Source organism: Bubalus bubalis, chromosome 16, assembly GCF_019923935.1.
Source record: "Bubalus bubalis isolate 160015118507 breed Murrah chromosome 16, NDDB_SH_1, whole genome shotgun sequence".
Classification (NCBI taxonomy): Eukaryota; Metazoa; Chordata; class Mammalia; order Artiodactyla; family Bovidae; genus Bubalus; species Bubalus bubalis.
In genome coordinates, this window is record NC_059172.1 from 7,567,503 (window position 1) to 7,583,868 (window position 16,366).

At 48.7% G+C, this 16,366-nt stretch overlaps 1 protein-coding gene across 2 annotated transcripts; it reads left to right on the plus strand.

Moving 5' to 3' along the window:
• Positions 1-3,657: 3,657 nt before the first annotated feature.
• On the plus strand, positions 3,658-16,148 carry RAPSN (receptor associated protein of the synapse). Of its 2 annotated transcripts, XM_006057367.4 has the most exons (8): positions 3,661-3,959; positions 4,523-4,861; positions 12,372-12,530; positions 13,055-13,153; positions 13,231-13,353; positions 13,916-13,969; positions 15,258-15,457; positions 15,832-16,148. In XM_006057367.4, exons 1-8 carry the CDS (start codon positions 3,768-3,770, stop codon positions 15,902-15,904), a joined length of 1,239 nt encoding a protein of 412 aa, XP_006057429.2. In that variant the 5' UTR covers positions 3,661-3,767; the 3' UTR covers positions 15,905-16,148. The 2 variants fall into 2 exon arrangements, with proteins under 2 accessions (XP_044785066.2, XP_006057429.2); XM_044929131.2 differs by lacking the exon at positions 13,916-13,969 and having other exon boundaries at positions 3,658-3,959.
• Positions 16,149-16,366: the final 218 nt, after the last annotated feature.

Below are 16,366 nucleotides of genomic sequence, written 5' to 3' on the forward strand. Positions count from 1 at the left end.
TGCCTGTAATGTGGGAGACCCAGCTTTGGTCCCTGGGTTGGGAAGATCCCCGCGAGAAGGGAATGGCCACCCCACTCCAGTATTCTTGCTTGGAGAATCCCATGGAAAGAGCAGCCTGGCGGGCTAAAGTCGGGGTCACAAGGATTCTGACATGATTGACCACTTAAATAAATTGGAAAATTGAATTTAAATTTAAAAAAAAAAAGCACTTCCCCTGGGTCAGCCCAATGTCTTTAGTCCCAAGGGCCTATTCCTCTGTCCCCTCGACGTATGACTCTGGGGCATGGACCCCCCCACCCCCATGCCCAGACTGTCCCACTCTGGACCTGTTTTGCTTGGAGCAAACAGGAGGCAGTGATCTCTGCCTCTGCTCAGCTTCCCCAGGATGAAGGAGGCATAGCAGGTTAGCTGTAAGCCTGGAGCAGCTACTTTAAATTTCAAAATTAAGCTTTCATTCCTCCCTGTTTTTTCCTATTTCATTTAACATATTTATTGAGTGGCCACTGCATGCCAGGTTTTGCTCTGGAGACAAGTCAGTGAAAAATGAGATAAAGTTCCTGCCCACACATTTGAGAGGGGCAAACAGATACTAAGCCAATACCCTCATCGATGAATATAAAATTATAGAGATACATCTTGTATCAGAATGGAATTTAATTCTCCGTGAGTATCGTAAGCTGGTCCATCCCAGCTGGGCCTTAACTGGGCAGAACTTCGAAGTAGGGAGGAGAAAAGGGACCGTGAGGGGCAAAGGCCCTGGGGCAATCAGATTCCTCACAAGGTGAACACAGAGTTACCTATGGCCCAGCGATTCCACTCCTAGGTATATATTCAAGAGATACGGAAACTTGTCCACATGAAAACTTGTACATGGATGTTTAAAGCATCATTATTCATAATCGGAAAGGGAAACGACCCAAAGTCCATTAACTAATGAATGGATAAGCAAAATGGCATAAATGCACAATGAATACTGAAAGCGAAAGGTGCTCAGCCGTGTCCAACTTTTTGCGACCCCAGGGACTGTACAGTCCGTGGAATTCTCCAGGCCAGAATACTGGAGTGGGTAGCCTTTCCCTTCTCCAGGGGATCTTCCCAACCCAGGGATCGAACCCAGGTCTCCTGCATTGCAGGCGGGTTCTTGACCAGCTGAGCCACGAGGGAAGCCCTAGAGTACCATTCAGCCAAAAAAAGGAATGAAGTACGATTCACGCTACAGTATTGAAAACACTGTGCTGAAAGGAGCCAGTCACGAGGGGCCGCATGTTGTGCGAGTCCATTTACGTGAGATGTCCAGAGCAGACGGGTCTGCAGAGAGTAGGTTGTGCTTGCAGGGTGTGTCTGTTTGCTCAGGCTGCCGTAACGCTGGGCACAGATGGGGGGTGCTGAAACAACAGAAATGTATTGTCTCAGATCTGGAGGCCGGAAGTCAGAGAGCAGGTGTCAAGAGGGTTAGTTTCACTCCGAAGCCCCTCTCCTTGGCTTGTCAATGGCCCTCTTTCTCCCTCTCTGTGTGTCTATGTCCTAATCTCTTCTTACGACGCTAGTCTTATGGGATCAGGGCCCTGTCTAGTGACCTCGTTTTACCTCTTTAAAGGTGAATTCCTGGCAGCCCCATGATTAGGACTCTGAGCTCTTACTCCTGAGGGCCCAGGATCAGTCCCTGGTCAGGGAACGAAACTCCCACAAGCCAAGCAGTATGGCCAAAAAGAGATGGTGTCTCCAAATAGGTCACATTCTGAGGTCTGCAGTCAATATCGCATATGAGCAGGGGTGACTGCTAATGAGCACAGGGCTTCTTTCCAGGGTGATGAAAATCTTCTGGTGTTAGTGCTAGATCAAAGCTCAACTTTGTGCATACAGGCACGCCTCAGAGATACTGTGGGTCTGGTTCCAGACCACCACAATAAAACGAATATCACCATAAAACGTCACACGAGTATTTTGGTTTCACATTGCATACAAAAGTTATGTCTATGCTATATTGTATGCAAGAGCATCATGTCTACAAAAACAATGTTCAGACCTAAACTGAAAAATACTTTATTGCTGAAAATGCTAACCATCAACATCAAAGATCACTGATTACAGGACATCCCTGGTGGTCCAGTGGTTAAGACCCCATGCTCCTAACGCAGTGGGCTCAGCTTCAGTCTCCGGTCGGGGAAGTAAGATCCCACGTGTCCCACACACGATATGGCCAAAAGGTTAACAAAACAAAACGAAACAAAAAAGATGTTAAGCCAAGAGCACTGATTACACGTCACCATAAGAAACGTAATTAAAGAGCTCCAAATACTATGGGAACTGCCAAATGCAGCACAGAGACATGAAGTGAGCTTATGCTCTTGGAAAAATAGACTTAGCAATAGACTTGCTCGATGCTGAGTTGCCACAAACCTCCCGTTTGTCAAAGACAAGCATCTGGGAACTGCAATAAAATGAGGGATGCTCGTATGCTAAAAGCCACTGTCCACTCTGAAAGGACAACTTTGCCCTGGAGGGGGAAGGAGCCTGGTTTGCAGATGGGGAAGAGAAGGATGCAGTGAGACGAGCTGGTAATTTTGGCAGAGCCCTCTAGCAACCCCAGGAACCTTCACGGGTCTGCCCTCTCCCTCTGTAAGACCTTGCCCTTCTCCATGGTGTCTGGCATTCAAGCTCATTATAAGGGACTCTTTCAAGCTGGGATTGGAATTGTATATCTTTTGTTTGTTTTTGTTTTTTTGAGGTGAAGTAGAAAAGAATAGCTTTATTGCTTTGCCAGGCAAAGAGAGCCACAGTGGACTAAAGCTCAGAACTGTGCGTCCCTGGAACTGGATATTTTTTTAAACCTTCAAAAACCAATTTATATTCCTCGTGGACAATTTGCCATGGAGCAGACGAATGCTGCTTGAGATCACCTCTTGCTTATGGTCACATGGTGTTTCCCGTGTGTCAGGCACTGTTCCAAGTCCCAGCCAGCTACTAAGGGGTATAGTCCCAGCCAGCTACTAAGGCATATGGTTCCAACAGTCCAGTGAAGTGGGAACCATTGCTCTCCTGCCCAAAGGCATGCTGCCCATAGAACTAATAAACGGCAAAGGCAGCATTCAAAAGTTGGCAGCCTGGTCCAGGGTCCCGCTGTTACCCATCATAGGTGAGCGTTTATTAGCTTATGACAGTTCCATTTTACAGATGAGGAAACTGAGGCCCAGAGAGGTGAGCAACTTGTTGGCTGGGCTGAGCTGTAGGTTAGGACTCATTGGGATGGGGTGGGCCTGTGTGCAGGTATGTGGCTTCAGTGGCCAGTCCCTCACAGAAGCAGAGCCGGGGAGGGTGGCTCTGGGGATGGTGGTGAGGCGGCAGAGGATGGCTCAGAGCTGGGCATCCACTCCAACCTCCCTGCTGCCCATGTGCCCAGCTTTATCCCTGCTTACTCCAATTCTCAGGCTGCAGGGAGAGCCTGCCCTGCCAGGGGGGCTCGGGGGCCAGGGTCAGAGGTGCTAAAGAGATGCCCAAGGGGGTGCCCGGGGCAGGAGGGGGCGGGCACCTTCCTCCCAGCTTGGGGGCGGGTGCAGCGGAGGCCCGCGTGACCTTGTGGCTGACATTCCTTGGTGGCCACGTGGCCTCAACTGGCAGGGACAGCTGCGCACAGGACCCAGACCAGCTTTGTTCCCAGGGTTAGGGCCCTGCGCCTGCTCGGGGCTGGGTGGGCAGCGGGCACCAGGGGTGGGGGGGTGGTCCCATGAGAGCCTAGAGGCGCAGGGCCACCGGGGGTCTCTGGGAGGATGGGGCAGGACCAGACGAAGCAGCAGATCGAGAAGGGGCTCCAGCTGTACCAGTCTAACCAGACGGAGAAGGCGCTGCAGTTGTGGATGAAGGTTCTGGAGAAGAGCTCAGACCTCGTGGGGCGCTTCCGCGTGCTCGGCTGCCTCGTCACGGCCCACTCGGAGATGGGCCGCTACAAGGAGATGCTCAAGGTGGGAGCGCGGCCAGGCTGGGCAGGTGGGGCCCGGCAGGGTTCTCCCAGGCTTCCCGGCCCCCTCCCGCCTCCTCAGACTCTCCCGTACCCCCCAGGCTGGCGGTCAGGGCCTGAGGCCCTGAACTCTCCACATCTCGGGCACTGGGTCTTGGATGCTCTGTCTTGGCTTTGCATTTGGGCCCGTGGCCTTGAGCTTTGGTGTCTGAGGTTCTCAGCCTCGTGGTGTGAGGCACTCAAGGCCAGGTCTCAGAGTTGAGGTTCCAGTCCTCTCCTGTGGGGTTCTGAGTCTAAGCCTGGGAAAGGGGGCACTGGCTCCAGGTTCGAGGCTGGGGGGCTGGGCAGGTGGTGGAGACTGCAGACCAGTTTCGGGATGAAGTTGAAAGCGGGGGGTCTGGGTTTGGGAGGTGAAGGCTCCCGGGTTGCAGCTTCCAGTCTGGCTGGGGAGCCCAGTGCATAACTGAGGCTAGGGGTGGACGCTCCGGGTCTGAGGCTCTGGGCTGGGGGGTGGGGGGCTTGGAAGGGTGGAGGCTGAGCGCCCCGGCCCACCCCCGCGCCGGGCAGTTTGCTGTGGTCCAGATCGACACCGCCCGGGAGCTGGAGGACGCCAACTTCCTCCTGGAGAGTTACCTGAACCTGGCGCGCAGCAACGAGAAGCTGTGTGAGTTCCACAAGACCATCTCCTACTGCAAGACCTGCCTTGGCCTGCCCGGCACCAGGGCGGCCACCCAGCTCGGAGGCCAGGTCAGCCTGAGCATGGGCAACGCCTTCCTGGGCCTCAGTCTCTTCCAGAAGGCCCTGGAGAGCTTCGAGAAGGCCCTGCGCTATGCCCACAACAACGACGACGCCATGCTCGAGTGCCGCGTCTGCTGCAGCCTGGGCAGCTTCTATGCTCAGGTCAAGGTGCGCCCCGGGGTCCCCGGGGGAGGGTGGTGGAGGCCCCAGCTCCCGGAGAGCCTCCGAGGAGCCGTGCTCCCTGTTGCATCACTGCGTTCAGTCCTCCCATATCAGTAGGGACGAGGCAGATGGGAGTCTGAGAAGAGAAAGACTTAGCCGGGAGGAACAGACACGGCCAGGCTTCCCAGGTGGCATTAGTGGTAAAGAACCCACCTGTCAATGCAGGAGACATGAGATGCAGGTTCGATCCCTGGGTCAGGAAGATTCCCCTGGAGGAGGGAATGGCAACCCACTCCAGTCTTCTTGCCTGGAGAATCCCATGGACAGAGGAGGCTGATGAGCCACAGTCCACTGGGTCGCAGAGTCAGACACAAGTGAGGTGACCTAGCGTGCAGAGAGGTGGCCAGGCAGGGCAGAGTCAAAATTCAAGCTTCAGTCTGCCTGACTTCCTTGGGGAGTGGGAAGCTCCTATGTGAGGAAGGTCTTAAACCTGTACTTTGCTGTGTTTGCTGTGTGATCTTAGGTAAGTCACTTCTCTCCAAGCCTATGAAATGAGGGCGAATGGAACCCGCCTTATAACACGGTCATAAGGATTCGTTCATCAAACGTGTACTGAGCATCTATTGTATCCCAGGCGCTGTTGGTCAGGATACAGCAGTGAAAATAAGAGCCAAGTGCCTGGGCTCACGAAGCTTGCTTTCTAGCTGGGGGAGGAAGGTGAATAAATATAATCAGCAAAGCCAAGTATACAGCGTGGTGGAAAGTGCTTAGGAAAAAGGGGAGCAGGGAAAGGGGGTTGGAAGGGCCGAGGAGGGGGTGTTGCAAGTTCAAACAGAGTGGTAGGGGTGATGTCTGATGACTTGGAGAAGAGAGGGTGAGCCATGCAGAAATCTGGCGAAAGAATGAAAAAGGGAATGGTGGAAGCACAGCTCTGCTCTTGGGGGAGCTTACCTTGCGTATTCCAGGAAGGGTGGAGGCCAGCGTGGCTGTCGCAGGTGTGTGAGAGGTGGGAGGTGATGGGGTCCAGGGGGTTAGGGGAAAGGGAGATAGAAGGGAGAAGAAACTGATGGAGCCAATGACCTTGGGCTTCTGGCCCTGAGTCTTTGCTCTCCTTCCTGCAGACATCCAGGCTGCGCTCAGCCCTTGGGCCATGTCAGCACCTGGCACATAATAATGCCTGATAAACCTTGCAAAAATCAAAGTGTGAAAGTGTGGGTCGCTTGGTTGTGTCTGTCTCTTTGAGACCCCATGGACTGTAGCCCACCAGGCTCCTCTGTCCATGGGATTCTCCAGGCAAGAACACGGGCGTGGGTTGCCATTCTCTTCTCCAGGGGATCTTCCCAACCCAGGGTTCGAACCCACATCTCTTAAGTTTTCTGCATGGGTAGGCAGGCTCTTTACCACTAGCCCCACCTGGGAAAGCAGTTGGGTGTGAGGAAATGAGAGTCATCCATGGATTGATGGATCATCCTTCATTTGAGGATTTTGTTTGCAGCAATAAGACATCTGGGGAAGCCATTCTGAGATCAAATAGGATTGGAGAGAGATAGGGGTGTTTTAAAACCTTTTTTTATTATGAAGAAAATTAACCATACAGGAATGCATAGAGGATGATATAATGAATCACCATATACCGGCTACTTATATTTACAAATTATTAACATTTTGCCATGTTTGACTTAACATATTTTTCACTGAAGTGTTATGATATAAAATTATATCACATTATATCCCATACATTATGAGACTTCCTTGGTGGTCCAGTGGCTAAGACTCTGTGCTCCCAGTGCAGGGAGCTGGGGTTCGGTCCCTGGTCAGGGAACTGGATCCCGTATGCTGCAAGTAAAGACCTGGAGCAGCCAGATAAATAGTTTTTTTAAAAATTATAGACATCACAAAATTTTACCGCAAAGTAGTTCAGTAAGCATTTCTGAGAATAAGAAAACTATTTTCTGATATAAGGACACTTTATTATATAATCACAATACTATTCTCACACACACCATGGTGAACAATGATCTCTTAAATTTCTCTGTTTATCCTGAAAATACGCCTTAACGCTCAGCTTGTTTGAACTGGAACACAAGCAAGAACCACACACTGCAGTGATTATGTCACTTTCAATAGAAAGTTAATACACTACTCTTTATTCTCCATGATTTACTGAAGAAGCCAAATTAATTCATATTCCATCTCATTGTCTCATTGCTTCCTCAAGGAGTCACATAAGCTGTTTCTTTGTCTCCATTACTCTCTATGAACGAGAATTTTAAAAATGACTTGGTAAGATCTAGGTCACACATTTAAAAAAAATTTTTTTTTAATGTGGAGCCTTTATTGAATTCGTTACAATATTGTTTATGTTTTGGTTTTTTGGCCACAAAGCACGTGGGATCTTAGCTGCCCGACCAAGGGTTGAAGCTGCACCCCCTGCATCGGAAGGGGAAGTCTTAACCGCTGGACCACCAGGGAAGTCCTGTAGGTCGTTCATTTCTGGTGAGAACCTGCACAGGCAGGACTGCGTGCTTCATGAGACACCATATCGACGTCCGAGCAAGTGACCACCCGATCCCATTGCTTTCAGCTTTGCCTTCTTCCTTGCAGGACCAGCAGCTTACTTTGTGGGGTGACACTTGGTGAATATTCAGCTCAGCAGCAGTGTTCTCCATAATGGTTTGAGCATTTTTTGGTGTCTGTTGCTTGAATCAGTTCTGTCAACTCTCACGAAACGGTGACTTCCACGTTCTATGATACCTTCTACAATTGTTAGCTGGGATTTTCCTATAAATCAATTAAAGCTAGCTTATTGCTCTGAAAAGCAGTTCCTAAAGGAAAGGTAGATAAATCCTTTGTCCCTCTCCTTTAATTGCCATGTTTCAGGATAACGAGCTGATGTGATAGTTGACTCCAACGATCACACTTGTTTTGCTTCCTCTTTTTGGTATTTCATCATGAAATCTTGGAGTTAAAAAAATATTCAGTAGTCTTCAGTCATTTGCAATCATTGCTCCTTTTGATACTCACGTTATCTTAATTTTAGTCAGGGGAATTCTCTTCAGCATGACCCCTATGTCCTTTTGACGAGACTTCCTTTAGTTCTTTGAAAGAAAGCATTCTTGTTTTCTGGCACAACAGCCTGTCCCCTGGTATTGCGTAGAGTCGGCCCTTGGTATTCTCAGGGGATTTGTTTCAGGATCCCCAAGGACACCAAAATCCAGGAATGCTCAAGCCTCTTATATAATATGGTGTAGTATTTTCATAGAACCTACATATATGGCTGCAGTGGGTCTTAGCTGTGGCACATGGGATCTAGTTCCCTGCCTAGGGATCAGACCCGGACACCCAGCGTTGAGAGTCTAGAATATTACCCACTGGACCACCAGGGAAGTCCCCCCTCCTATATTCTTTAAATCATCTCTTGTTGTTGTTTTAGTTGCTAAGTTGACAGGCCCACGGACTGTAGCCTGCCAGGCTCCTCTGTCCATGGGATTCTCCAGGCAAGAATACTGGAGTGGATTGCCATTTCCTTCTCCAGGGCATCTTTCCCACCCAGGGATTGAACCTGCCTCATTGGTAGACGGATTCTTTTAGACTGAGACACCGAGGAAGCCCAGATTATTTATAAAACCTAATACACTGTAAATGCTAGGGTAATAGTCAGGTGCCTGGCAACTTCAAGCTTTGCTTTTTTGGAACTTTCTGGATTTTTTCCCCTAATATTTTCAAGCTTTGATTGGATGTGGAACCCTTGGGTACTGAGGGCCCACTATATTTCCTGCTCCAGACGGGTAAAGACCGGATGTGGGCTCTCAGGATGCTCATTGCCACTGGCTTGTTATTGCTACTAAATCTCCTCGGTTTCAAGGACAACTGGACTTTATACTGAAATCTTCAACTCAAGCTTAATGTTTCAGGATTTTCTTTATTTCATACTTGATTCTTTTTTTCTCTTAGGCTGAAAATCTTGGTTTCTAACAACATAATTAAATATTTACTTTATCTTACAAAGTACACAAAATAATTTCAAAAGACAAGATATCACTATTGCTGAAAAAAAAAATGACAAATGAGGTTTAAGACTTCTCTGCTGTTCTTTTGTCTTTATAATATATCCCACTATGGTTGAACTATTCAAGTGTATGTTTTTTTGTTTTTTTTTAAACTTTACAATATTGTATTAGTTTTGCCAAGTATCGAAATGAATCCACCACAGGTATACCTGTGTTCCCCTCAAGTGTATGTTTTAAGGTCATTTGAAGTAACACTTGTTCGGTATGGTTCTATTAATAAGAGGTTATATAATATATTATGGCAATTATGAAACCATCATAATATATTATAATATACCTTCATTATATTTTAATTAATTATAATTATATTATAATTATAAATTATATTTAAATTATATATAATAATTATCTAATAATTATTATATTATAAATTATAATTATATAATAATGTGTAGAATATATATAATATATACAATATATTATATATAAATAATATATAATATAAATATTTGTAAATATAAATATATATAAATCTAAATAATTTTACAGATATATATAATATATGATACAATTAATACATAATATATATATATAATACGGAGAAGGCAATGGCACCCCACTCCAGTACTCTTGCCTGGAAAATCCCATGGACGGAAGAGCCTGGTAGGCTGTAGTCCATGGGCTCGCATGGACTGCATAAGAGTCGGACACGACTGAGCGACTTCCCTTTCACTTTTCACTTTCACGCATTGGTGAAGGAAATGGCAACCCACTCCAGTGTTCTTGCCTGGAGAATCCCAGGGATAAGGGGAGCCTGGTGGGCTGCCATCTATGGGGTCGCACAGAGTCAGACACGAATGAAGCGACTTAGCAGCAGCAGCAGCATATATATAATATAATATATAATACTTAATATAATTAATATATTATAATTATATTATAATTCTTATATTATTATAATATAATATGTAATATATAATTATATAATATAATAATATATGATATGATATATATTACAATTATAACTATATATTATATTATAATTATATTATAAATTACACAATTATGTTATATATTATAATTATAAGTATAAAATTATATTTATATAATTTATATTTAATTATAATTTATATTTATAATTATATTACATATTATGTATAATATTTATATTATAATTATATAACATTATAATTATATTATATATTCTATTTATAATTATAATTGTATAATCTTATATATTATATTCTTATATTTATATTATAATTATAACTATATTATATATTATGATAATTATATTGTTCAGTTCAGTTGCTCAGTCATGTCCGACTCTTTGCTACCCCATGAATTGCAGCACACCAGGCCTCCCTGTCCATCACCAACTCCTGGAGTTCACTCAGACTCATGTCCATTGAGTCAGTGATGCCATCCAGCCATCTCATCCTCTGTCGTCCCCTTCCCCTCTTGCCCCCCAATCCCTCCAGGCATCAGAGTTTTTTCCAATGAGTCAACTCTTCGCATGAGGTGGCCAAAGTATTGGAGTTTCAGCTTTAGCATCAGTCCTTCCAATGAACACGCAGGACTGATTTCCTTTAGAATGACTGGTTGGATCTCCTTGCAGTCCAAGGGACTCTCAAGAGTTCTCCAACACCACAGTTCAAAAGCATCAATTCTTCAGCACTCAGCTTTCTTCGCAGTCCTACTCTCACATCCATACTATATTATTATAAGAGTAATATAATTATAATTATATATAATATTATATTTATATTATAATCATGGCATATTTAACTATATATTATGGTTATATTATAATTACAATCATATTATAATTAAATTATATTTATATTATAACAATTATATTACACTGTATAATATATTTATAGTTATTATAATTATATTAAATTATATCACAATTATTATATATACAATACAATATAATATATACTATAAAATATAATATATATTATATTATATATTAACATTATATAAATATAATTATATACATATACATTATATAAATATAATATATTTAATATAATAAATATACATTATATAAATATATAATGTTAATATATATTATATTATATAGTATATAATTATTATATATAATACATTAATATATTATATATAATATATTATAATTATATGTTATAATCATATAATATAATTATATATTAAAATTATATTATCTATTATATAATTATATATTATAATTATGATGTGATTAATTATATATTAATTATACTTAAAATTAATTGTAATTTTATAATAATATACACTTAAGTTTGTTTCCTTTTTTTTTTTTAATATTTATTCATTTATTTGGCTGCACCAGGTCTTAGTTGCAGCATGTGGGATCTAGTTTCTTGACCAGGGATCGAACCTGGGCCCCCTGCATTGGGAGCTGAGAGAGTTAACCACTGGACCAGCAGGGAAGTCCCTTGTTTCCGTTTTCTAATCTTAGGGTTTTTTAAATTAAATTTCCTATTTTTAAGTCTGTAAAACATTTACATGGCTTCGAATTAAAAAGTACATAGTACATACTAAGTTTATTAGAAACAGGTTTATATTGGGGTTACCGAGAGTTTTCTTTGGGTCATATTAGCTTGTTCGATATCAAATAACAATTCAAGTAGGTTTTCTACAATAAAGAGAGAATCGGGGTTATAGTTGAATGGGACGTGAAGTCAAAGGTGGTTGTTTGATTTTTATTTTTGTTTTTCACGTGAGGTAAGAAATGCCAGATTGTGTTTTTATGGTGATGGGATGACTCAGTAGAGAGACTGGGGAGGGGTTCCAGAGCCCGCCTGGAGGGGGTTTATTTAATTTGACGGAGCAGGGAGGAGCAGGAGCGAGGCAGTGTGGAGTCAGGGCCGGTGGGCTTGACCGAGAAGGCGAGTGAGGGAGCACGTCTCCGATTTCCTTCTGTTTCCTAACGGAGTGTATGGTGAGGTCATGTGCTCATAACTGGCAGGTTGAGAAGACATTTAGAAGTCTGAGGAGAAGGGAAGGGGGAGAGGATGATTTCTTTGCCCCAGTCTGTCCTATGTTCTCGGAGCTGACTCTGCTGGCAATCCGTCATCCAGCCTTCAGTGATGACCGGCCGCCAGGAGGCAAACTCCAGCGGGGGGTCAGGGTGGGCTCTGACAGCCCCACCACCACCCTTCTGTGCATCTCTGAAGGCCAGGGGCCCAACCGGGACTTGCTGAGAGAAGCCAGTTGCCTTTCTTGCTTCTGATTCTCATTCATTCATTCAGCAAATACTTTCTGAGCCAGGAACTGTGCTAGGCTCTTGGCATACGTCGGCAAACCAGATGAAAACCCTTACGTTCATGAGCCCACCCCTTTGCAGGGCTGTTCCCTCTGCGTGAATCACGGTTTTCCTGGACACCAGAATAAGTGAATGAATGAATGAACCAGCATGCGGTGGAGCGCTCCACTTAGGGGCAGCTCCCGCCACTCACCATGCGCACTCCCATCCCGGCCCCTCCCTTTGTCCCCTGCAGGACTACGAGAAAGCCCTGTTCTTCCCCTGCAAGGCTGCAGAGCTCGTCAACGACTATGGCAAAGGCTGGAGCCTCAAGTACCGGGCCATGAGCCAGTATCACATGGCTGTAGCGTACCGCCTGCTGGGCCACCTGGGCAGCGCCATGGAGTGCTGTGAGGTGGGCGCGGCGCGGGCGGGTGAGCGGGGCACGGCGGTGTGGGCGGGGCCCGGGCCCGGGGCTTCCTCCTGCCTGCCCAGTCCGCTGAGGCCCCCCCAAGGCTGGCTCCTGCCCCCCTCTCTACCGCTGAGCCCCTGGAGGATGTGCTTGCTCCCCTTACCCCGTCTGCCCCAAATCTCATTCCCTTATAGTCTGTTCTCAGCGGAGGGGGCTTTCCTTTGTCCCCCGGCCCAATACCCACTCTGTGGGACAGTTTTAAGTTGGAAACGAGCCAGTCTGGAGTTCCACCGACCTAGGTAGGAATCCCAGCTTTGCCACTTAATAACCTGGTGACCTCGGTCAAGCCACTTCCGCTCTCAGAGCCTCAGTCTCCAGGGCTGTCAATCCTCAGGGGTTCGGTACACGGGGACTCAGCACCAGGAAAGGGGTACCGGGCTCCGAGGGTGTCTGAGGGGCCCACGGGGTGAGGATGCCTCTAGGGTGGGGGGCAGACGCGCAGGCCTGAGGGTCCGGCTCCGTCACAGGAGTCTATGAAGATCGCGCTGCAGCACGGGGACCGTCCGCTGCAGGCTCTCTGCCTACTTTGCTTTGCTGACATCCACCGGAGCCGTGGGGACCTGCAGGTGAGGTCACCGGGACGCAGGGGGCGGCGGGGCGGGCCAGGCCAGGCCTGATCTCAACCCCCAACCCGGCTGCGCAGACAGCCTTCCCCAGGTACGACTCTGCCATGAGCATCATGACCGAGATCGGGAACCGCCTGGGGCAGGTGCAGGTGTTGCTGGGCGTGGCCAAGTGCTGGGTGGCCAGGAAGGCGCTGGACAAGGTGAGGGGGACCCCTGTCCTGCGGCCAGCTCTCCCCAGCGCTCCCACAAGTCAGCCAAGGGTGTGTGGGTCTGCTTCCCAACTGGGCTCTTTCAGACCCCTTGTCCAGTATCAGCCTCACCCCAGATCTGTGAGGCCAGGGCATTCCAGGTCACTTTCCAGGCTCAGAGCAGGGCATGACTTGCCAATCACCCAGCTCCTAAAAGGCCAGACCTGGGGTTGGAACTCGAGACGCTTGAACTACCTCCCATGATTTCACATGGAGTAGAAAACCCAGGGCAGTATTCTTGCCTGGAAAATTTCACGGGCAGAGGAGTCTGGTGGGCAACAACGGGTTGCAAAGGGTTGGACACGACTGAGCGACGGAGCCCGATTTCATAACCCTCTGTGAGATAGGAGTGGTTCTTCCCATTCTGTATCCAAGTAAACTGAGGCAGCTCAGGCTAGTGTACCCCAGTCTCATTCTCTCCCCAGCCCCGTCCCTCCCTGCCCTTCCTTCCCTTACAAGCCAAGGTCTCCGTCCGACAGCCCTGCCTGCAGCCCTGCCCTATCTCCCCTTCCAGGCCCTGGATGCCATTGAGAGAGCCCAGGACCTGGCCGAGGAGGTGGGGAACAAGGTCAGACCTGATTCCATCTGCTGGGTCTGGAGTCAAGAGCCCAGGGTGGGATCGAGGGTGGGTGGGGACACCCCCCCACCAGCCTGCTCGTGCCCTGAGTCCTTCCTGATCTCCAGGAGATGGCCCTAGTCACTCCCTGACCCTGGCTGTTTCTCCTCCACTCAGAGAGCACTTGGGGGTGGGGGGCAGGGTGAGAGTTCCGTAGCTCGGGGGACATTAGAATTCCTCAGAGGTTTCTTTGTCTCTTTTTGGAAAGTTTCTTTCTTTCTGGCTGCGCTGGGTCTTCATTGCTGCTTGGGCTTTCTCTGGTTGTGGTGCACAGGCTTCTCCCCGCCCAGGTGGCTTCCCTTGTTGTGGAGCACAGGCTCCAGGGCACCTGGGCTTCAGAAGGTGTGGCCTCCCGGGCTCTGGAGCACGTGCTCAGTACGTGCGGTGCACAGGCTTAGTTGCTCCGTGGCACGTGGGATCTTCCTGGATCAGGGATTGAACCCGCACCCCCTGCATTGGCAAGCCAGTTCTTCACCACTGCGCCATCAAGGAAGGCCCCCCTCAGAGGTTTCTTGATGGTCATTAAGACTCTGCCACTGATAGGGAGGTGGGCACCCCAGGGCTCTTCTAGCTGTGGGTTCCAGGACTCACTGGCTTCCTGCAAGGTGGGTACAGCAAGCCGCCTTTTACAGATGAAGAAAGTGAGGCTCAGAGAGGTGTTCAAGGTCCCACACCTGGTAACTGACCTGTGTTAACTCCATAGCCTGTGTTCTTCCCACAGTCTATGCAGCCTCTTCAAATTTCATCATCCTATCCAAACCTTTTGAAAATAGCCTCAGAGTCTTCTAGAAGATGTGCCTTTCTCAGAGATCAGGGCATAGTCCTGTTAAAATGCCAAATACACCTGCCTTGGCTGGACAACAGCTGCTCTGGCTTACCCAAATATCATCAGAAATGTCGATGAGCTGCTGTGGGTACGCAATGAACAGAAACAGGAAAGCAAATTAACGAGTAGGGCACCGAGGCAGCAGATCCGGTCAATAAAAATCCTTCAAAAACATGAGGTCCCCAGTCGCTTCTAGGAGTAAGGATTACTGATTTTGCCGACTCCCTCATTCTGCATGAAGGGAAGCTAAGGCCCGGAGAGGGCCAGATGTTTTTCCTAGGGCCCTCAGCAAGGCAGGAGCGCGGCAGGACAGGATCCCCATGTACTGAGCACCCTGTGGCCCCGGGCGGACAGACGGCGTCTGGGGGCCGCTGCTCACCGGCACTGACTTGGTCTCGTCCGCCCTCGCTGCAGCTGGGCCAGCTGAAGCTGCACTGCCTGAGCGAGGGCATCTACCGCAGCAAAGGGCTGCAGCGGGAGCTGCGTGCCCACGTCGTGCGCTTCCACGAGTGCGTGGAGGAGGCTGAGCTCTACTGCGGCCTGTGCGGCGAGTCTATCGGCGAGAAGAACAGCCGTCTGCAGGCCCTGCCCTGCTCCCACATCTTCCACCTCAGGTGAGCGCCCTGCCAGCGGGCCCTAGGGGCTCCCTGGGGCCTAATCACACTTAGGCGGTGTTTTGGGGGCCTCCTGGGTGCCTGTTCTAAGAGTTTCCTGTCTAATCACTCATTGAACCCTCCCAGCGGCCCTGTTTTTCTCCCGAAAGAGACCACAGAGAGAGAATTCTCGAAGGTCATGGGAGAGCGGCGCCCAGGGCCAGAGATGCCTCCATCACCCACGCTTGACCCCTGGCCCAGGCTCTGGTCTGCAGGCCTTCCCAGGCACAGGGCCAGCAGGGCTGCCTGCCGCGGGGAGGGGAAGAGGGAGCCAGTCCAGGGTGGGTGGCCAGGCCGGCCGAGCGGACACTGCCCTTTGCACCAACCCCCCCAAGGTGCCTGCAGAACAACGGGACACGAAGCTGCCCCAACTGCCGCCGCTCGTCCATGAAGCCTGGCTTCGTGTGACCCAGCAGGTCGTGGACTTCACCTCACCTCCCCTGCTCCTTCTCTGCCATCACGCTGGAGGGCCCCGACCGGCTGAGCCCCCCGCCATGCCTGTTTACTCCTGGGGCAGGGGCTGGGGGGAGCCTCCTGCGGCCTCAGTCAGGGCCCAGGGCCTGCCCACCGCGGCTCCGCCAGGCCCAGCTGCCCTCCCTGCTGCCTCTCTGGACTTTGCTCTTTCTAGAAAAATAAAACCGTTTGTACCTCGTCCCAGTGATTTGGACTTTCCCTGCCCACGGTCTGCCCAAGGGTAGGGGAGAGCAGCGGGCTTCCTCAGACACCCCTGTCTCTCTGCACACATGGATGAGCGCCTCCACCGCCCTCCCGGCTCCTCGGGCTGCAGTGGGAGCTGGAGGCAAGATCCTGCTGGTGAGCAGCACCTTTAAGTGCTGACACGCAGGGGTGGGCAAGAAGATGCGGTACAGA

Bases quoted from the DNA above. Each gene is read 5' to 3' on its own strand.
- RAPSN (XM_006057367.4), top strand. From the start codon at position 3,768: ATGGGGCAGGACCAGACGAAGCAGCAGATCGAGAAGGGGCTCCAGCTG. The intron at 3,960-4,522 runs GTGGGAGCGCGG...CGCGCCGGGCAG, and splicing joins GCTACAAGGAGATGCTCAAG to TTTGCTGTGGTCCAGATCGA. The intron at 13,970-15,257 runs GTCAGACCTGAT...CCCTCGCTGCAG, and splicing joins CCGAGGAGGTGGGGAACAAG to CTGGGCCAGCTGAAGCTGCA.